Raw genomic sequence first — 20,460 nt, 5'->3', positions numbered from 1 at the left:
GTCTAGCTTGATGAGATTCTACCTGTGCTTAGATCTAGAAACAAGAAATAAGCAATGCAAAAAATCACTATAAAAGCTTGGACTAAGGGAGCGGTGAAAGATCTTGATGGCCGCTGAGAAGTGGATTGAGCAGGTAGATGTTGATTATGTGTGAGATATTACTGGTTTGGGGCTGTGGTTGGGGCTTTGCACTTTTGGTGCTCGTGTAAGTCAGCCTGTCCGTTGCCGTTAGGAGGGCTGAGGCAACTCAGGCACCATTGACCTCGAATTCGCTAGGTCTTATTCAGTGGCTGGCTTGCCGTCCGTAGGGCAATTAATAGTTGCTCGTAGTATACCTACAATTTCTTGCATTGTTCTCGACTCACTCACCGTATGTGTAAGGTGCTCAAGTTTGCAGTAGTTTTGAGACAGAACAAGACCAGCTATCGTGTAAGTGGGCTGTTGCTTAAGCTGAACACCGCTCTAGTGACGTACAGAAGCTGAGGCTCAAATTTAGAATATTCTTGTGTAAGTTTACCGAGATCTGACCAGCCCGCTCTTGAATGGGACTTTCGCTACCTTATCGAAAGCCTATCAGACGGGGAACCCGTCTTACCCTCTATTAGCAGAGAGAGAGATTCACAGCAATTCATGTATCCTACGTAATCAATACACGTGGACGCGTCTGAGGCCTTTTTCGTTGATCGTGTCTCAAATCCCGCCTTGGTGCGATCGTGATGGTCTCGTGGACCTCGACCAGCCCTTCATGTGCCACATATTGATCATTTGCCTGTACCTCACATCGTTTGAGGTGGTGGAAAGCGTGTTCCTGCATCCGCTTTCATGTTCGCTGATCAATAGGGGCCATTTAATTGTGCATAGTTTAGTTGTTATCGTGACAGATGTTGCATTGTGCCTGATTAACGCACAAGTGATGATGTGAACATCCCAGCCTTGTGTTTGAGATGAAGCAACCAATCAAGCAATATCCTGAATGTGTTTTCACGCACGTTCTGGCTGCCTCGAGATGAAATGATCCTAAGGCATCACCGCTCAGTATCAAATCAAGAGCTGTGTACTTGTTGATTCGTGAGTCACAGCAAATAAACCTTGTCAGAAAGATAATGTCCCCAGTGTTTTTGCCTTGCCACTTGCATGAGAAGACCGTGAAATAGCTGGGCTAGAAGGGCAACAGAAAATTCCTAAGGCTTAGGGCGTCAGAATAAACTAGCCTAAATGCCATCTAAAGTGGCCGAATTATTTCATCTCTTAGACTCTAGGCGACCAACCTCTAACACCCTGACGCCAGCAAGCAAGGCGCTGCAAGTGAAATGCCCACATACGCGGGTGTGACCGCCCACACGAGGCCACTGATGGGATGAAACTTAGCTGTAGAATAACCTTTGTGCCTTGGTTCTGCTCACAGTCACCTCAGTCATGCTGATTTCCATACCCATACAAAACCCGACTAGCCGCCTGTAGCTCTCTCTGTTCCGTCTTTTCTTCCTTTGTAATTTTGACACTGAATCTTTGTTCACTCAAACTGCAAACAAACCCTCAAACAACCCTCGTCAATCACAACGAATATTTATTCACTACATTCTCCAACCTCTTGTTGAACTGTAACTTCAATCAACCCAATCCCATCTCTGCCCAACTGCACACACAAAAGCCAAAAAACAGGCAAGCACTGTCTGGCCATCCAAATTCACCCACCTGAAAGATAAAAGTGGGACACGGAAAACAGCTGCCAAAGCGAGCCCCTCCCACTGCCTGCCTCCTGGACTATTTTCTCAGGACATCGTCTTTCATCATTTCTCCCCTTCTTTCTTCTTCTTTCATCAACATTTCGGCTTCGACCTTAATCGCGAATATTCGCCTTTTCTCACGGCTTGAAATATACGATTTTTGCATTTGCTTTTTGCATCTTCTCTAAGCAAGCAATCATTCTGTTCGCCTCGAACCACCACCAAAACAACCACACCGCGACCGATATAATGGCCACTCCCCAATCTACCACCTCTTACGAGGGTGCCGAAGCCGACAAGAAGCTCGAGCAGATTACCTTCCGATTCTGCTCCGAATGCTCCAACATGCTTTATCCCAAGGAGGATCAGGATGCTCACAAGCTCCAGTTTACCTGCCGAACCTGCCAGTACACCGAGGACGCCAAGTCTACCTGCGTTTTCCGCAATGTCCTCAACACCTCGGCTGGTGAGACCGCCGGTGTCACCCAGGATGTTGGCTCCGATCCAACGGTTAGTGACCTTCCACCTATTCTCTGCCATGGTTGTGGCGGAGTCATTTACTGCACCTCTTGCGGCAAGCCCGATTGCCATATGGTTGCCTCTTTGAACAAGATCAACAAGCCCATCTCCGGCATGTGCCAGTTCACCCTGCCATGGGAGGATCCTTATGCCGAGTACGATGAGGAGATGATGGACGAGGACTCCTACACAAACAACGAGTCTGATGACTTCCTCTCCGACGTGAGCGAAGAGTTTCTCGAAGAGATCTCCATGCTCTCCGACTCATGAGCCTCCTAATACGATCATCAAATGCATTACGACGACCATGAATATGACGACATTAATGGCATGAACTATTACATTGGGCTGGCTGGCACATGCTGGGGCTTTTTCGGTATTACACTCCGGTGGCAGGCACCAGACCGCCAACCGTGACATGACAAAGTTTGAAGTTGGAAACAGCAGTTGGAGCACTGGTGGCTCGCGTCTTCCTTGGAACCCGCTTGTCATACGCTTAAAGACTGCTGGCTGACTCTATTTTCTTTTGCGTGCTGCAGCTCCCGCGATCTACAAAGACCTGCCCTAGTTGCCATCACACCGAAGCTGTCTTCTTCCAATCTCAGCAGCGAAGCGCTGAAACTGGCATGGTAAGTTTGTCCAAACATGCCAACAATCATCATCATATTAACATCTTGTCAGAAACTGTTCTACGTCTGCTGCGAATGCGGTCACATTTTCACTTGAGCGAGACCTTGTATCGATACCCAGCACCGACACGTCGCTGTGCAAGATGTGGAGGATGCTCGCATTATCATTTGTATTTGGCAAGGCGTTTAGCAGGTTATGACAAGGTAGTCATTGGCGCCGGGGAATTTTAGAAAGGAACCAGATCCTGTATTTTACTATGGTCCTGTATTAAACTGCATAGCAGTAGATATTGCTTAGAGGAGGAGATTGAATCAAACTGACTGCACATGGCAGTCCTTTCTGGAACTTTAAAATTGTCTTGTGATATGTTGCAATAATGTGAAATGTTAAGAGCTGAAAGGTGTTTTTATTCTCGCATCAACGCCTCGCATATGCCCGAGTATAGTATTCATAATTGTACAGTATTCCACTCGTACACGGCTGTTGTCAGCCAACCGTCACCCTGATCTATCCTGTATTTTACAACACCGCCCATCCTCACACTCTTCTTGTCTCGTAAATTCGCATTGTAATTTGTTTAAGCCTGCATAGGCGCCATTGAAAGAATCTTGCTCCACTTCTTGCGCTTCAGCTCTGCGCCGACAGCACCGTTGATACGTGAGCCAACGGGGTCACCAGACTTGTTCAACAGAACACAGGCGTTGTCGTCGAACTTGACTACTGATCCGTCTCGGCGCTGTGTAGGGTATCGGGTTCGGACGACGACGGCGTGTCGGATGTCTCCTCGCTTGACCTTGTTGGCGGCTGACATACCGGCCATACCACCGGATGAGCTACCACGCTGCTCCTGAACGACGACGACAAGACGGTCACCTGGGAGAGTTAGTTATATGGAGGTTCGTTCGTAGGTGGTTATCGTGATATCGTACCGATTCGGGCATGTCGCTTCTGGCCGACGACCAAGACGCATTCAACAAGGGCAGCGCCCGAGTTGTCGATGCAGTTAAGCATTGTCTGCCATAGTTAGTAAATAGTATCACTCCTAATGTATACCAAAACACACCTTTAATTGAATCATCTTGACTGTATATCCGCACGCGGAGGGTCGATAGCTCTACTCTCACCACGGTTCAACTGGGGATATCGTCAATCTGCCCAACTGAACTTTTCGACTAGCATCACGTGCTTCAGCCACAGCTGAAAATGAGCCACATTTGATTGATTAAACATCTCACTTCAAGAGACACAGCCCCACCCGTCGCCTGGCCAATGCCCCCAAACCGGCCTTGATTCAGGGAAGGAGGAACAAAGCAACCCCTAACGTCGAGAGCAAGCGGGCGACTAACATGTCATTCCACCTTGACCATCATTTTCCCTCCTTCAAGCCCCGTTCCTTGAGAGGTCATTTGCTTCAACACCATTCTCTCATCTACGACTGAGCCTCGTCTGTTTCTCTCATCGGTCCTTACTGAAAATCTCCACTAAGGCTATGACGTTGCGGCACGGATGAACTGAACAGCAATTGACTTTCGATCTTCTCTCTTTGGTCCCCGACATCTTTGCTCATCAGAAACTGAATAGCTTCGACTGTGGTCTTGACGAGGCTGTGATTCAGTGAGCCAAGGATCGACATCTCCGCTCTTTTTTTTCGCTCGGACTTTTACAGCTAGTCTCGAGGGACACGTACGCTCCTTTACTTCTACGACGGCAGGATCAAGAGCAGGAGTGTTTGGAAGAACGGTTCGAATTTTGGCAAAATGCCTCCTTCACAGCCTGCGACCAGCAAGAAGCCGAAGCCTCGCATGACATTGGCTCAAGTGTCAGCATATGATGACATTCTCACTGACGCCCTGGTTGATCATGTGAGTGGTTTATGACTGGACATGCAATGAGAAGGCAATGCGACTCTAACACAGCCAGGTCTTTTATTGGACAACAGTTCCCAAGAACCGCACATCTTATCACCCCTCGAGAGGTGTAAGGGAGGAGGAAATCACCAAGATTCTACAAGAGGAGGTGGTTCTGAAGAAGGATCTGGAGGGTGCGGAGAAGCGATTGCTAGCGACAAACGGACTCAAAAGATTTCACAATGGTTTGAAAACCGACAAGGAGAAGGAGGATTTCCGAAAGCATCTCAGACGCTATGTGCAGATTTATTCACCCGATTGTCCCTGGGAGGTCAGCTCAACGAACCGATATACGATTGTTAGCCACGAGGCAGCTGTCACCGCTAGACGAGCCATTCGGCGCAACGAGGCTATCAAGTACCTATCTGGTGTTCAAGTCGTCATCACACCGGAGGAAGAAATGGCGATTTCATCTCAGAAGAAAGATTTCAGCATTGTTGTCAGCTCACGAAGCAAATGCACCAGCTTGTTTATGGGACCTGCCCGATTTGCGAACCACGATTGCGATGCAAACGCCAAACTTATGAGGACGAGCCATGCCGGAATCGAGATCATCGCAACGAGGGCGATTGAAGCAGGAGAGGAAATTACAGTTACGTATGGAGACAACTACTTTGGCGAGAACAACTGCGAATGCTTGTGCAAGACTTGTGAGGATCTTTTGAGAAATGCTTGGGAGCCAGCGGAGGGTACAGCACCTGTGCAGACGAGCATCGAGCAGAGCAAGTCAGACGGTTACTCATTCCGACGACGAAGAAGGGATGACAGTATTTCCGGTTCCTCACGAACGCCATCAGTCAACCCGGACTTGCGACCACGAATTACGAAGGCGAACTCAAGAGGATCACTCCTGGCTCGGGACTCATCATCTGCCAGATCACCATCCGTCGAACAAAGCAGTCGCAAGCGAACACACGATGTTCTAGCAACACCGCCTAAGACACCGGCCAAGCGACAGAAGCTCGAGGTTCAGCCGATTATCTCTGACTCTTCATCTCGCGGCACATCTGTGACAGCTAGTGAATCGTCAAGCGGTGTTGTCGAGACAGATGTCACTTCACCTGAAAAGGAAACGCCAGAGCCCATGCAAACACCATTGAAGGGCGCATCCAACAAGCAGAACAATGAACAAAGCAGGATCGCACCAGTCTCGCCACAGAGCACTGAGGGCTCGCGATCACCACAGCAGAAGACTACGTCGAGCAACCGAAGCAGTTTGGATACTATGTCTATTCAGGCCATTTTGAACGCTCCACTAGAGTCCGAAGTCGAAAGCGAGACTGAGTCCAAGAAGTTGAAGGAAGCAACAGTGGTACCACCACCTGTTGAGCCTGTTGCACCTGTTACGACTAGCATTGAGACAGTTGAGGAGGGCCAAGCTGCTGATGAGGAACAGCCAAAGCGAAAGAAGAGCCAACGTCGTGTTTACAAGGAAGACACGCCCCCATCACGAGTGCGGATACCGGGTGATTACCTCCTTACACCGCTACTTCTATCAGAACCTGAGATGGCCTGGATCCAATGTACCATCTGCGACGGTTACTTTGTACAACAGAACGCATACTTTACACGAGCTTCATGTCCTCGATGCGAACGACATTCCAAGCTTTATGGATACATCTGGCCCAAGACAGACAAGGCAGGGCCTCATGACAAGGAAGAGAGAATCTTGGATCATCGCACAATTCACCGATTCTTGGATCCTGATGTTGAGCGCAGGGTCAGAAGTCGCAAGAGCTTTGGAGCCCTCAAGACAGACACGGAAGAGGCAGAGGACGAAAGGGGACGAAAGAGACACAGCATTGGATTAATTGGAAAGATTGCTCCGGCGACAGAACAAGACTCAGGCCACCGAAGAAGCGGAAGGCTACGAAGAGTGAACAGCAGGTTGCTTGACCCATGATAACGTGGGGAGTCGGACCGAGTATATATGTAATTTATGAGGCGAGCGGGATTTATAATTGTACAAGTTTAGTTTATTTGCGGCAGAGCATCAGGCTAGATCAGTTTATGGGTCTAGTATAGATAGTCGACCCACCAGCTGGGCAACGTTATTTATTATAAATGCTTCAATGTTTACAAGACAATGCCGACTCCGTTTTCAATGCCGACGGATATGGAAGCGCCTCGCAGAGATCCGCGCACATGCAATGATGGAGATCTGCCGTTATTTGACCGTCAAGATTTCTAATCACCCACGTCATTGACCCATAATGGTTTTATATATAAAATGTTTCTCGGAGTCGTGATATGTTTTGAAGATTAACCCACTGTGATATCTATTTTCATCGTGATAAACTCAACTCATCATGGCCGCCTATCTCACCAAGCGTATCGCCCATCCTCACCACGGCATCCCCGTCTCAAGACCGGAAACTCCCGCTCCCGCAAAGACCGAAAAATGCAGCCATCCCATCCCCAACAAGGCAGCCAAAGGCGTTCCCTTTTTCACTCCCGAGCAAGATCCCCCACCTGGTCTGGCCATTAAGCCCAGTGATGGAAGACCCGTGCCTAGATTGTTCCAGCCCCTCAAGATCCGTGGTGTTACCATGCAGAACAGAATCTGGGTCAGCCCTATGTGTCAGTACTCTTGCCATGAGGGTTTCATGACGCCTTGGCATATCACCCATTACGGAGGAATGGCTCAGCGTGGTGTAAGTGGCGTTATGGCGTTGATATGAGGTCGTAAACTAACGTTTGCAGCCTGGTCTTATGATGCTTGAAGCTACTGCCGTACAAGCCAATGGCCGCATTACACCTGAGTAAGTTCCCTTTTGATACAACATCGTATCATACTGACGGATTAGGGACGCTGGTATTTGGCTAGACGCCCACATCGACACACTCCGCAAGAACGTCGACTTTGCGCACAGCCAAAACACAAACATCGCTATCCAACTAGCCCACGCAGGCCGCAAAGCAAGCTGCGTAGCTCCCTGGCTCAGCGCCGGCGCAACAGCCACTGAGGAAGTAAACGGCTGGCCCAATGATGTGTACGGTCCCAGCACCGAACCTTTCAACGAGCACCACCCCACACCTCGCAGCATGAGCATCCCCGAAATCAACCAACTAAAGAAAGATTTCGTTAAAGCTGCCAATCGTGCTGTTGAAGCTGGTTTTGATGTCATTGAACTTCATTTCGCGCATGGATATCTTGTTTCTTCGTTCTTGACACCTGCTGTTAACAAGCGTACGGATCAGTATGGTGGTTCTTTTGAGAACAGAACTCGGCTTGCGCTGGAGCTTGTTGAGGAAGTCAGGGCTGTTATTCCTGAGAACATGCCTCTTTTTGTGAGGATTAGTGCTTCGGATTGGTTGGATACCAACCCTGACTACACCGGCGAAAGTTGGACAGTCGATCAAGCCGCCAAGCTCGCAGAGTTGTTCTCTGAGCGCGGCGTCGATGTCATCGACGTCTCAAGCGGCGGAAACCACCCTTCTCAAAAGGTTCAAGGTGGACCTGGTTATCAAGCCAAGTTTGCCAAGCACATCAAGAAGGTTGTGGGTGACAAGATGTTGGTCTCCTCGGTGGGCAGTATCAAGACTGGTACTCAAGCCGAAGAAATCATCTCCGGTGGAAAGGACGAGAATGATGTGCCGGTTGATCTTATTGCTGCGGGTAGAATGTTCCAGAAGAACCCTGGACTTGTGTGGGCTTGGGCTGATGATTTGGATATTGAGATTCAGCTTGCGCATCAGATTGGGTGGGGATTTGGAGGACGGGCTTCGAAGAAGGTTGATCATGTCAAGATGAGCATTCCTTGATTAACCCTCTTTGAGTTGGGATATAGACATACTTTCTTGAAGTAGAAATACTAGAAGTATTGATTTGAGAAGTGGCCTGATATACTGCATGGATATGGCGAATAGGAAGGCTGCTGTTCCTTCAAGATTTCCTACCTTGGTAATTCTTTGTATCATCTGTACTTTCACGTGAACTCATAACCCTTGCTCAACTCATCCATGTAATGTGGTCGGGAAATAGGTTGTCAATTCATCTCTCATATTGCTCGTTCAAATCTCATCGTTATTTCTTCTCTGTCCGTTCCTTCAATCCCCCCCGTCCCTCCTCCACTCTCTCCTCAACATCAAGCGGTTTCTTCTCATTAAGCTGCATATCGTAAGCATACATCCTCTACATCTCCAACCCGGCATCTTACTTGAATAAGTTGAATCCAAGCATCAGTCGGTACAGCAAAAGCTTTGTTCAGGGTAGCGTATATATCGTTCTTCCACTCGGCCACACGGGCTTCAAGGCAGATGTATAGTGTGTAAGCGGGATGCATCGTGTGAGACTTGAGTATGAGTTTTTATGTACAGTAGGAATAAACTGTTGGAGCTTTTGATTCGGGAATTGAGTTGTCTTTAAGTGATTCACATTAGCGTCAGCATGTCAGCACCCTATGTTGGTGAGCTGAGTGAGCTGACTGTTTGTCGCCAAGATGAGGGTGTAAGATTCGTGGCCAGTGGGTTTACAGCAGTTGCGTAAGATGTGCGGTATTCCGATTGGGGCTTGTTATGTGGAAAGTGATTTGTTTGTTCATTTGGCGTTTGCTTTACAGATGCTGGTAGGCGAGGAACAGGATGAAAATGACTGTATGTACCATTTGTTTGAACATGGATCTTAAGAACGTACTCAGTTCGGCTCGGCGATTATACATATGCAAATCACAAGTCTGATGTAAAGAATCCTTCCATGTTTCTAGTGTGTTTTTGGTGTGTCATTTCATCGCAGCCTGCTAATGTTCCTACCCGTTCACTTTGGCTCCAACACATGTGTTAAACGCAAGAAGCTGCAATAATCCTCATTGCTAGCTAGACCACACAGTCAAAGGAGAATATTAAATAGATAAACAATATTTAAATAACCAGATATTTAATTATTTGATATAAGAATTATCTTGCTGGATGATGACTTACAATCCTGACAAGACGACATACCATCCAGGGTAGATCCCCGCCAAGACACCAATCAAGATAGGGCGCGGGGACGGGATGGGGAAGGGAGCCCTGGCGCGCAGCTAAGGCCAAGGCAAAGATAAGCAATGCCTCGGGTTCCTGGCAGGGCAACCAAGCTAAGCTCCAGTAGCTCAAAGATCATCACGTCACAAGCTTGTATCACCTGCTCTGTGTGAAACCCTGAACACTCCCTTCTTCTTCTTACAGCTTCATCCATTCATCCTCTCTTAACTCTTATCATCAACCATCAATATGACAACAAAGGGCGTCTGTTTGGTCGCCGCTGCGACTGCCGTCTCAGCTCTTCAGATCCCTCTCAACATTCAAGTCCCAAAGCTCTCATGGAGTCCCTTCAGCGATGATCTACCCATTGTAGACACCAAAGCTCTCCAAAAGAGCATCAAGCCTGAGAATCTCGAGGCGCGAGCAAAGGATCTTTACGAGATTGCTAAGAATGGAGAGGACGAGTATGGTCATCCTACTCGTGTCATCGGTAGCGAAGGTCAGTCATGATAACACCGCCGATCTCGGCACAACTGACTAACTGATTGACAGGCCATCTCGGCACGCTGTCGTACATTCACGCCGAATTGGCTAAGCTGGGCGGATACTACTCCGTCTCTAACCAGCAGTTCCCTGCCGTTTCGGGTAACGTTTTCGAGTCGCGACTTGTTCTCGGCAATGATGTTCCCAAGGAAGCTTCGCCTTTGGCCTTGACTCCTCCTACGAAGAATAAAGAGCCTGTCCATGGAAAGCTTGTTCTTGTGAACAACGAAGGATGCGATGAGTCCGATTATCCCAAGGATGTTGATGGAAACATCGCGTACATCCTCCGCGGAACTTGTCCCTTCGGAACAAAGTCTGCCAACGCTGGTAAGGCGGGTGCTGTTGCGGCTGTTGTATACAACTACGAGAAGGGTGAAGTGCACGGCACTCTAGGAACTCCTTCTCCTGATCACATCGCTACCTTTGGTCTCGGTGGTGATGAGGGCAAGGCTGTTGCCAAGAAGATCAAGGATGGCGAGGAGGTTGATGCTATTGCCTACATCGACGCCGAGGTCAAGACCATCCAGACCACCAACATCATCGCCCAGACCCGTGGTGGTGACCCTGAGAACTGTGTTATGCTCGGTGGCCACAGTGACAGTGTTGCCGAGGGTCCTGGTATCAATGATGACGGTTCCGGCAGTATCTCAGTGCTTGAGGTTGCTGTCCAGCTGACCAAGTACCGCGTCAACAACTGCGTCCGTTTTGCCTGGTGGGCCGCCGAGGAGGAAGGTCTCCTCGGATCCGACCACTACGTCTCCGTTCTTTCCGAGGAAGAGAACCAGAAGATTCGCCTCTTCATGGACTACGACATGATGGCCAGTCCCAACTTTGCTTACCAGATCTACAACGCTACCAATGCTGCCAACCCCAAGGGTTCCGAGGAGCTGCGCAACCTTTACGTTGACTGGTACGAGGAGCAGGGCCTCAACTACACTTTCATTCCCTTTGATGGCCGCAGTGACTACGATGGTTTTATCCGTGGTGGTATTCCTGCTGGTGGTATCGCTACTGGTGCCGAGGGTGTCAAGACTGAGCGAGAGGTTGAGATGTTTGGCGGAGAAGCTGGTGTCTGGTACGATAAGAACTACCACCAAATCGGCGACGATCTGACCAACGTCAACTACACTGCCTGGGAGGTGAACACCAAGGTAAGTCATATATCACATGTCTTGATGACTGTAACACTAACAATACCCCACAGCTTATTGCTCATTCGGTCGCTACTTATGCCAAGTCATTCAAGGGTTTCCCTGAGCGATCTACCGAGAAGACTGTGCAGACCGAGACATACTCTGACAAGACCAAGTACCACGGTAGCAAGCTCTTTATTTGAGGGTTGATCGTATACCTAGCATAGCATCAGCAAGTATAGCACATCGTTATAGCAAGCATACCCATACAATAGCACTCATACCTAGATACAATAGCACGCACACGCATGCCAAGTAATGGCTGATTAATTGATTGGATGGATATCTCTACGTGAATAATTGCAAATGCCTAGCTAAATCAACTCCATGTGATAAAAAAAACATCATTACACATAAACAACCCAAGTGAAAAATGCCCGTCTAAATCTCCCTCAACTTGAACTTGTTTCCAACCTAAACACCGACTTTGCATATTTCGTCATCTTGTCTCGATGACATACCGACCCACTCCCTGCACTGAGGATCAAGGATGATCATGTTTCTCATCGCGCAGAAGTGACATTGTACGGCGTCCCAACAAGTACACCACCATTAGGAAACTCACAGCTTCCCACAGTCGAGGGAAAGGAACCAGTGTAGTACTCAAAGTCATCCCTCAACTCCCTCAACTCGATAGGCAGGACTACTCGTGACAAAGCCTTGGGGTGAGTTAGGTTGGCGAGTGTTCCTGAGTATGTTGCCGGCGGCGGACGCCCCACATTGACGGGGGTGATCTCGGGGGATTCGGTCGTCTTGGCACCCGAGGAACCGGTGCTTGGTCTTGTGTTGTGTCGTAGGCGGGAGGCGAGGTTGACGTTGAATGTGAGGAGGCGGGCGACTCGATGCGCGAGTTCGTCGCGGCTGTTTTTTGCGTCTTTTTCTCCGGGGCTTTATAGTCTGTCAGCAAAGGTCCGTGTGCCATAACCTAAGTCAAGCTTCATTCAGTGGGAGTGTCCTTACCAGTTCACTATCGTCATCATCATAGCAATAGAAAGGTTATGCCATCTGATCCTTGCGCACAATGCCCTAATCTTCTTCTCAAAATGCTTCGCCGCATCTTCAGGACAAGACTGCGTACTCTCCTCATCCACCGCACAGCAAAGCGAACTCAATCTCGAGAAAGCAAGAACAGTATCCGTGAGCGTCGCGACGAGGGTGTCCAAGCTAATCCAAGCTGCGCGCGCAGGAATAGGAATCTGACCATTCTCAATAAGATTGAGAGTTTTATAAAAGGCGTGAATAGACGAGCGACATTCTTTAACTTCTCGAAGTAAAGTGTTGAGAACGATGGTGTCGTGTTGAGGAGAGATGTTGAGGTCGCTGAGGATGTCGATTGCTGCGGCGCCAACTTCGAGAAGGCCTGTTATGGCAGTTGTTGTAGGGAGGCCGACGACGGCGAGGGAGTCCATGTCGGCCTGCAGAGCGGAAGGCATCTATCGCGGGATCATAAGTCGAAGTAAATTGAATTGAAGAAGTGAAGTCGAGATTGAGACTGAATGAGGCTCAGAGAAGAGAAAACGATGTGGTGAAATCTTGGCAGAAAGCGGCTTCTAGGCCTTAAATGGACTCTGTTAGCACCCCTTGACGATTGACGGAAGCTGAGTGAAGCGCGAAGGACCGAGATAGGGAGGGGCGTCTATAGTGAATCAATAAATAAATAAATGTGAAAGCAGGAACAAGAGTGAGAGTAAGATTGTAGGTGGGAGAAGAAAGTATAAGTGGTTCTATTCTTAGTGCTAGGATCGCTGCTGGAACAGACGGCAACTTGCAAAAAAAGGGTTCATTAGGAGTTTCCAGTTTGCGATAGGTTCATGTTCATAGGTGAAGCCGTACTTCCGAGACAAGTCAACGGGCATGTCCACTAGCGGGGGGGTGACACTCCTTCACTAACACCCCCTTGTATATGTGATGCCGAAGAAGCGAGTGACATGCATATATTCTCTCTCTCTATAAGAACCTATGTTTATCTATCCCACTGGTCTCTTTCATCATCTCTGTATTTTCTAGTTATTCATCTCTATTCTTCTCATCTATATCGACTCTATTATAGACAAAACTCGGCGTTTGAACTTGGTGGATGTCTCTGTGCCGACTTGCCGGGGTCGATTGGGCGCGATCGGATACCGGCACGGCGCGGTGAGATGATGCTATCCTGTTCCACTTTTTCTTCTGTTCCTCCAAGAAACCCTTTTCTTTTCATTCCTCCAATCTATTAGTTGCCTAGTAGTTTTGGTTACCTTCGCTTCAATATATTCGGCATATATATTCCGTCCGGCATTTCTTTAATATCCTCGAATTGAGTCATGAGAGAAGCCGATATCCGTGAAATCTCTTTATACATACGTGTACCTAGCTACCTAGTATTGCGTGTTGTCTGCGTGTATCTGGAATTGCGTCTACCTACGGATAGTAGTAGCTTCAAACTTACTTCTCTCCATGTGACAGACAGCTGACAGCATCACCTTGTATTCAGGCTTAGGTAGAACTGACATCAATGGCTAAACATTAAATCGCACTGGTCACTGGTCACGGGTTAGTATTGAATGTTCATCACTGTATGATCGTCCGACGTTCACGGCTCAGACGGCACAAGCCTGAAACTGTTTGCTTTCAACCCCGCTAAAATACAGCCTTAAAGGACGCACTGCTTATATCCTACATCTAATCCCGTAGAACGCATTGCATGTTTCACCGCCCGCATATTCACTAGTTAGTCTTGGATAAATAATTAAATGAATAAAAATCAATTTTCTATGTGCCGTGCGGCCCGAGATTCAACTTCCCACTTACCGGGTCCAGCCCGTGTTGTCACTTACACGCGTTAACCGACTGACAGACTCCAACTTACCAATCTCCATCCCGTTCCTCTAGCTAGATAGGATATTCTCCCACTAGTCTCTTGCCTCGTCCGGCTCAGGTACCTAGATCCTTCGAACATAGTATCGAATGGCTCCATCTTCCAGGTCAATTCGATCAACGAGCGTCAGTAGCTCCGTCTTACTACAGTGAGAGAGCTCTGGTGTACGTATAATTCCGCGACCTACCTGGCAACTCATTTGCCTCCATGTCCATAGCATCATCCCGAAGCATGTCAGCTATGTCCATGCCAGGACCAGCATCAGGATCATCAGGCAAGGGAACCAAGGCCAAGTCAAGTCCCCGATCGTAGACCTCTAGGAAACCACCCAGGGCATCACCCATCTCCCGTATCGCTGCCTCAGCACGCTCTTCTTCAAACAAAAGAGCACGAACTCTTGCCCTTCTCTCCGCAGGGCGGTTTCCCGAGCGTCCTGTTCGCAATGCTTCTTCCAAGTATTCATCTTGCAACATGCTTAATTTACGACGCTCTTCTGCCAAATGACGCATCATGCCATCAAGATGATGAGCCCGTCGCATTATCCTTATTCCCTCCTCCTGTGGAAGATTTTCGTCTTCCATGAGATGACCCAGTGCCACGAGTTCGTCTGTCCAATCATAAATCAAGGCCTGGACATTCTTGCGACGTCTTTCTACCTCTGCTATGTCTTCAGTTGGAGGTGGTGCTGCCCTCTTGTTCATCTCAACAGCAGGCTCATTATGAAACCAAGGGTTGCCCGTGGTGACAGAACGATTGTAAATCGCCTCTGCCCGTTTGCGAGTCATAGTGCTGAACTCTTCCTTGACAATGGTAGAAAAGGTCTGGATGAGTGTTTCCTGAGTGACATCACGCTTCGCGTCCTCAAGCCTTCCAACAACATGGTAAAAGAACGGGACAAAACCAGGCTCTAGATCAGCTAGACCGTTCGGCCACTCACCTTGCTGAATCATATCCCTGAACCAGCGCTTAGAATTGCAATCGGCGCATCGTGCGCCGTCGTCCCCCTTCGCAAGAGCAGGGACTGTCGAAGATGGGCCTTCCTTAGGAATGGACATGGTCTTCGCGGGTCTGCCACAGTCGGTGCATCGCAGGTCAGCGCGACACATGGGGCATTTGCGCTCGTGGTATCTTGTAGCTTCGTCGTGGCTGCGGCAAGCCTGGCATAGGACATGGCCGCAGAGGAGGACCTCACCCTGAGTGGGATCAATGTCGGGATGGTCGCCTTCTCGGGGTGCAACGGGAGGGAATGAAGTAACTGCAATATTGTCCATGCAGATGGGGCACTGCACCTTGGCTGCAGAGTTTTGTTGTAAGGGATCGCTGTTGCTGGCGATTGCCTCCTGAATAGGAGGCCAGTAGTCAAGGGTAGAAGACATAATGACGGTTGTATAACTTACCTGAAGTTGATACGAAACTGTGAAGTCAAGATGTTTGTTGGTTGGGAATAATACTTACCGTGAATTTGGATGGTGGTGATACTTACCTGTAAAGTCGGTGATTCTTACCTGATACTTACCTGTGTAGAAGCGAATACCGAATCCGATTCAAGAATGAATATCTGATAAGAGTGTGAAGAGTGAGAGTTGCTGATGAAGCCAAATTGAATAGTGATCTGTTAGAGACTTTATACCCAGATGCTTCGCTTCTACTATTTTACACAGCCATGGTGAGAGAAATAACAAAGAGATTGTTCTTGAAGCTCGTAGTGTTCTGAGTATCGATGTTCAGAAGAACACTAGCCTTGATGTCCTGCTCAGTGGGTGTATCTTGGAACATCACTTGGAGAGTGTGGGCACGACGAGCCTCACTGCACGACCGGTTCATTGTTGCCTTTCAACCGTGGGCCCTTCAACCGTAAGCCCAGCCATGTCTTTCTCCTACAGTACAACCAATATAGTGCATTTCTTGGCAAAGTCAAATATCAATAAGCCAGGTTCCCATATCGCATCAGCCCCTGGACTTGGACCACGAGGAACAGGATCTCAACTACACATTGTCGTTACATTGTCACAAAGCATTCAAAGACAGGCCCAATCGTAATGCAGTCAATTCTATAATCTCAAAGTAGAAATGTCTTTCTCATCTACTTCTCAGCAGCAACCTCCTCCTCCCCCTTCCTCCTCTCATCAGCAATAATCTCCTCAACAGTCTTCGTACTAACCCCATCTCCAAAATACCTCTCCGAAAGCTCCACACACCTAAGATTAGCAGACAACTTGTTCATAGTCTCCATCCACTCATCCGTAGGATCACTGTCGTACACAATACCACCACCAGCCTGCATGTACGCCACACCATCCTTGACAAGCATTGTTCGGATAGCAATGCACGTGTCCATAGGTCCCTCGTCGACAAAGATCTTGTCCTGGGTTTCAGTGCTGTCATCCACGCGCACAATGTCGTAGCCGAACCATCCTGCTGCTCCTGCGTAGATTCCTCGCTTTTCTTGCTCTAGGTCGTAGATCAATTCCATGGCTCGGATCTTGGGTGCGCCTGACACTGTTCCGGCGGGGAAGATGGAGCGGAGAGCGTCCCAGCGTGTGCATTCGGGGCGTAACACTCCTGAAACTTCAGAGGTGATGTGCTGAACGTGAGAGAAACGGTCAATTCGCATGAGTTTGTCAACCTTGACAGTCGTAGGGTGGCAGACTCTGTTCACGTCGTTTCGAGCAAGATCGACCAACATGACATGCTCAGCGCGATCCTTCTTAGACGCCAAAAGCTCAGCTGCCAATCTATCATCCTCGGCAGCGTTCTTTCCACGGTGGATAGTTCCGGCAATAGCATGGTTGACAATACGAGGTCTTGATCGGGCCTCAGTGGCAGTGTACCCAAATCGCGAGTCGGAAGGCAAAGGAGCATAACCATCAGTCTTCATGAGACACTCAGGCGAAGCACCGACAATGTGAAAGTCTTTGCAGGACAGGAAAAAGACGTATGGCGAAGGGTTCAATGTTCGGAGTGTTCTGTAGATGTTGAAAGGGTGGAGCTTTGTGCTTCGGCGGAATCTTTGTGAGGGCACGGCCTGGATAATGTCACCCTTGACAATGTACTTCTTGAGTTCCTTAACAAACGTCTCATAACCCTTACGACCAACGTTTGACGAAAACTGCTGATCAGCTTCGGATTGTTCGCCGCGCGTTTGGGCGGGTAGGGGCGTCTCGGGTTGGTAAACGATATCGAGAGTCTTTCGGAGGGTTTCGCAGGCCTCGTCGTAAGCGGGTTGGAGATCGTCTGAGGGGTTCTTTGGTAGTTTCATATGCGTAACGATAGTCAACGTCGAACGGAAGTGATCAAGAGCAACAATGGTGTCGAAAAGCATGAACAAAGCCTCAGGGATCTGGAGGTTGTCCTTCAGCGGTCGATCGGTCTTGGGCTCAAAGTACTTGATGCAGTCGTACGACACATAGCCAACGGCACCTCCGGCAAGGGCGGGTAGTCTTAGTGAGGGGATATCTAGAACGCGGTCGTGGGAGAGCTCGGTCTCTAGGGTCTTGAGAGGGTCGCCGGAGTGTTCGTAGCCATCACCGGTGGCCAGCACCTTTCGAGGGTCTAGAACAAAGACTTAGAAATGATCCACCGGATGTACTCAAAGAAGCTTACTGGCGCCGATAAAACTATATCTCCCAACGGTTTCCGTGCTTCCAGTGGCACTCTCGAGGAGGAAAGAGTATTCAGAAGTTGCGCTGCAAGTTGTGAGTCAGAGAACGAAAAGAAGCATTGGGGTATGTTTACCCTGAGGACAGCTTGAGATAGATAGCAGAGGGCGTCAACAGATCAGCAGGAGCAGAAGCGCAGACTGGCAGAAGCGTAGGTTGTGTCTCAGATGTCCATTCTTGGTTGAAAGCCTTTCGAGCTTCATCGGCAGTTGGCCGTATATCAAGCTGACGAAGAAGTTTAGTATAGTCCATGGTAAGATCTTCAAACAGTAATGGTTGAGCATGTTCTTACCTGTGCTGCACACATGTTTATATCTACTTCGAATCCTCGAGGTCAGGGTGTTTTTGGTGGCTTGCGGACAAAGAAGTAGGAACAATGGAAGATTGTTGTGTTGGCACTAGAAGGTGTTTGCTTCCGAGTCACTTTTTTGGATCAATTGAAGGTCCAGTGCCTCCGATGGTAGTGGGGGCGGGGCACCGATAGCGGTAGTTGCACGGGCCCAATCGATAAGCAGAGATGTCAGATTAGGTGATGTCCTACTCTTCTCTCACCACTTAGGGCCCTTAATAAACTTTACGACTTGTTCTTGATGGTCAATTGCTGATGCTAAGTCCTTCGTACACTGAGAGCAGATGGAGCTTGTCCCTTTCAGTTTGGCGAAGATGCGTTCTGCTCTATGAACTGGCAGTTGTAGAGTTGGCAAACGAAAGGTCCTCTCAGGCTTGAGCTGCCAGAATACCATGGCAGGCTAAGCTGGACCAAGATGACCAAATCATTTCGTCTCCTTTGCTTTCGGCCGCTAATTCTTCTAACACCCGGACGAAAGTCTAGGGTAGTCATGACGGCCATGCATGAATGCCTTGCGCTCAAGGCCATGCGCTGCAACAGAAGCTCGCTTCCGTTTACAGCCTAGCGCAATTAGCTCTCATCCGCATCTCGCGTTTCCCTTTACCCACGCGCTCAATCAGATTATTTGAAGCTATTCCCAATCGACACCGATTTCGGCGCTCCTTCCATTCGTTTCTCATAGTCGCATAAGTCGCTCCTTTTTGTTTTTTTCACAATATCGAAATCATGCCTACAGACCAGCATGAGGACTCCGTTGAGCCTACGGGCGACGTCGAGATGACCGAGACCAACACCCAGGAAACTGCCGCTGAGAATAGTCAAGATGTTGAGGGCGAGCAAGTTGAGAATGCAGACGAGACGGTGCTTACTGTGGAATCTGAAGTTGTCGAACCTAGAATTACTTTTGCCAATTACTTGATGAGCCCTATCGTCACACTACTCATTGGATCAGGCGATCAGTCCATTCTCTCAGCGCATCAGGGTCTTTTGACACAAAGTCCTTACTTCAAGGATATCTGCGACGCCTTTGTCGAAGACGGCAGCGTAAGCACGCCCCGCGCAACTCATTAATCCCTCTAACACCCCGGAGCCCCGACAAATCGAACTCCCAGACTACGACATCGACACAGTCGGCAGTTTCCTCGAATACCTCTACACAGGCGAATACTTCCCCAAGAAGCTCCCCGGCCAGCGCGTCCTCGAATCCGACCCCACGATCCCCTCCGTCGACAACAGCGGCGATCAGCTTCTCAAGCACGCGCGCATCTACACCCTCGCCGAGAAGTTTGGTGTGGACGGCCTCAAGACGCTTTCCAGCTCCAAGATCCACTGCGTCAACTCTACAGCTAAGGGCGAGATCGCATATGCTCGTTATGTGTATGCTTTCACCAGCAACGACGATATTACTATTCGCGCTCCTGTCGCAAGCTTTTGGGCTACGCGCTCACATACCTTGCGTGCCGAGGCCGAGGAGGAGTTCAAGGCTTTGTGTCTGGAGCACCCTCAATTCGGATACGATGTTCTCAGTATGTGTACCCCCTCCTCAATTCATAAAATCTGTACTAATAATTGTCAGCCCGTGTCTTGGACCACAAGCTCAAGCGAGAGCGCAACGACAAGATGCACCCCGCTACCAGCAGCGCACGAAAACGCGCGCGTCACAGCAGCGGCTCTCGTGCCGAGTAAACAGAGTCGTTTTCGGAGGCAGTAAATTGGTGTTCTTGGCGCATATCGAACGTCATTTCTCTTTTGTTCTGGGTTACTTTGAGGCGCTTTTTTGTACAATACCACTACGGAGATACACACACACGGCTGGGACATTCGGCGTTCTGAAGATGTGGCATTGGAATCCGAGAATAAGCTCAAGAGAGCTGTCGAATTTTTGTACTTTAATCAAGAAATTCCTCAATGCGGTGCCTCATGGAGGTTTCGCATCATCGCAGCAAGGCTTCTGAGAGTTCTTATATGAACTCATCGGCTCATCTCCGTGTCTAAGAGATTCGTGCCTCCACCAATCTTGCCTGGACATCCGCTCTCGTGCACAAGTCTGTGTGCACCACTTCACTATTATAAGCCCAGCCATTGCAGAACATCATAGGTATTATACGCATTTA

The 20,460-nt window shown here is 48.9% G+C and overlaps 10 protein-coding genes across 10 annotated transcripts; 5 read left to right on the top strand and 5 right to left on the bottom strand.

Moving 5' to 3' along the window:
• Positions 1–1,976: 1,976 nt before the first annotated feature.
• Positions 1,977–2,516, top strand: B0J16DRAFT_382050 (uncharacterized protein; the record flags this gene model as incomplete). The annotated part of the gene is made up of 1 exon (XM_046131210.1): positions 1,977–2,516. One exon carries the CDS (start codon positions 1,977–1,979, stop codon positions 2,514–2,516), a length of 540 nt encoding a protein of 179 aa, XP_045984084.1.
• Positions 2,517–3,233: 717 nt separating this feature from the next.
• B0J16DRAFT_88690 (mitochondrial 54S ribosomal protein YmL38/YmL34) lies at positions 3,234–4,104 on the bottom strand. Its single transcript, XM_046134629.1, has 3 exons — positions 3,940–4,104; positions 3,806–3,890; positions 3,234–3,749 (listed from the first exon to the last, which is right to left on the bottom strand). Exons 1-3 carry the CDS (start codon positions 3,952–3,954, stop codon positions 3,454–3,456), a joined length of 396 nt encoding a protein of 131 aa, XP_045984083.1. The 5' UTR covers positions 3,955–4,104; the 3' UTR covers positions 3,234–3,453.
• A 370-nt stretch (positions 4,105–4,474) lies between these two features.
• On the top strand, positions 4,475–6,870 carry B0J16DRAFT_88654 (histone-lysine N-methyltransferase SET9). Its single transcript, XM_046134628.1, has 2 exons — positions 4,475–4,738; positions 4,797–6,870. The coding sequence occupies exons 1-2, from the start codon at positions 4,634–4,636 to the stop codon at positions 6,684–6,686; spliced, it is 1,995 nt and encodes a 664-aa protein (XP_045984082.1). The 5' UTR covers positions 4,475–4,633; the 3' UTR covers positions 6,687–6,870.
• A 6-nt stretch (positions 6,871–6,876) lies between these two features.
• Positions 6,877–8,641, top strand: B0J16DRAFT_336549 (uncharacterized protein). Its single transcript, XM_046127249.1, has 3 exons — positions 6,877–7,437; positions 7,487–7,545; positions 7,591–8,641. Exons 1-3 carry the CDS (start codon positions 7,093–7,095, stop codon positions 8,546–8,548), a joined length of 1,362 nt encoding a protein of 453 aa, XP_045984081.1. The 5' UTR covers positions 6,877–7,092; the 3' UTR covers positions 8,549–8,641.
• Positions 8,642–9,477, bottom strand: B0J16DRAFT_336547 (uncharacterized protein). The gene is made up of 2 exons (XM_046127248.1): positions 8,953–9,477; positions 8,642–8,903 (listed from the first exon to the last, which is right to left on the bottom strand). The coding sequence occupies exons 1-2, from the start codon at positions 9,067–9,069 to the stop codon at positions 8,811–8,813; spliced, it is 210 nt and encodes a 69-aa protein (XP_045984080.1). The 5' UTR covers positions 9,070–9,477; the 3' UTR covers positions 8,642–8,810.
• Positions 9,478–9,652: 175 nt separating this feature from the next.
• Positions 9,653–11,726, top strand: B0J16DRAFT_336543 (uncharacterized protein). The gene is made up of 3 exons (XM_046127247.1): positions 9,653–10,244; positions 10,298–11,439; positions 11,493–11,726. The coding sequence occupies exons 1-3, from the start codon at positions 9,995–9,997 to the stop codon at positions 11,622–11,624; spliced, it is 1,524 nt and encodes a 507-aa protein (XP_045984079.1). The 5' UTR covers positions 9,653–9,994; the 3' UTR covers positions 11,625–11,726.
• B0J16DRAFT_336541 (uncharacterized protein) lies at positions 11,727–13,163 on the bottom strand. The gene is made up of 2 exons (XM_046127246.1): positions 12,442–13,163; positions 11,727–12,369 (listed from the first exon to the last, which is right to left on the bottom strand). Exons 1-2 carry the CDS (start codon positions 12,912–12,914, stop codon positions 11,985–11,987), a joined length of 858 nt encoding a protein of 285 aa, XP_045984078.1. The 5' UTR covers positions 12,915–13,163; the 3' UTR covers positions 11,727–11,984.
• A 1,019-nt stretch (positions 13,164–14,182) lies between these two features.
• B0J16DRAFT_336538 (uncharacterized protein) lies at positions 14,183–15,973 on the bottom strand. Its single transcript, XM_046127245.1, has one exon. It carries the CDS (start codon positions 15,712–15,714, stop codon positions 14,482–14,484), a length of 1,233 nt encoding a protein of 410 aa, XP_045984077.1. The 5' UTR covers positions 15,715–15,973; the 3' UTR covers positions 14,183–14,481.
• Positions 15,974–16,367: 394 nt separating this feature from the next.
• On the bottom strand, positions 16,368–18,405 carry B0J16DRAFT_412649 (ADC synthase). Its single transcript, XM_046133334.1, has 4 exons — positions 18,290–18,405; positions 18,074–18,222; positions 17,942–18,024; positions 16,368–17,890 (listed from the first exon to the last, which is right to left on the bottom strand). Exons 1-4 carry the CDS (start codon positions 18,302–18,304, stop codon positions 16,422–16,424), a joined length of 1,716 nt encoding a protein of 571 aa, XP_045984076.1. The 5' UTR covers positions 18,305–18,405; the 3' UTR covers positions 16,368–16,421.
• A 509-nt stretch (positions 18,406–18,914) lies between these two features.
• Positions 18,915–20,313, top strand: B0J16DRAFT_88472 (uncharacterized protein). Its single transcript, XM_046134627.1, has 3 exons — positions 18,915–19,390; positions 19,437–19,872; positions 19,923–20,313. The coding sequence occupies exons 1-3, from the start codon at positions 19,073–19,075 to the stop codon at positions 20,030–20,032; spliced, it is 864 nt and encodes a 287-aa protein (XP_045984075.1). The 5' UTR covers positions 18,915–19,072; the 3' UTR covers positions 20,033–20,313.
• The last annotated feature ends 147 nt before the right edge of the window (positions 20,314–20,460 follow it).

Source organism: Fusarium flagelliforme, assembly GCF_020744385.1.
Source record: "Fusarium flagelliforme strain FIESC 12 MPI-CAGE-AA-0113 chromosome Unknown B0J16scaffold_3, whole genome shotgun sequence".
In the NCBI taxonomy this organism is placed as follows: Eukaryota; Fungi; Ascomycota; class Sordariomycetes; order Hypocreales; family Nectriaceae; genus Fusarium; species Fusarium flagelliforme.
The sequence above is the reverse complement of the archived record's forward strand: the minus strand, read 5'-3'. Positions and strand labels throughout refer to the sequence as shown.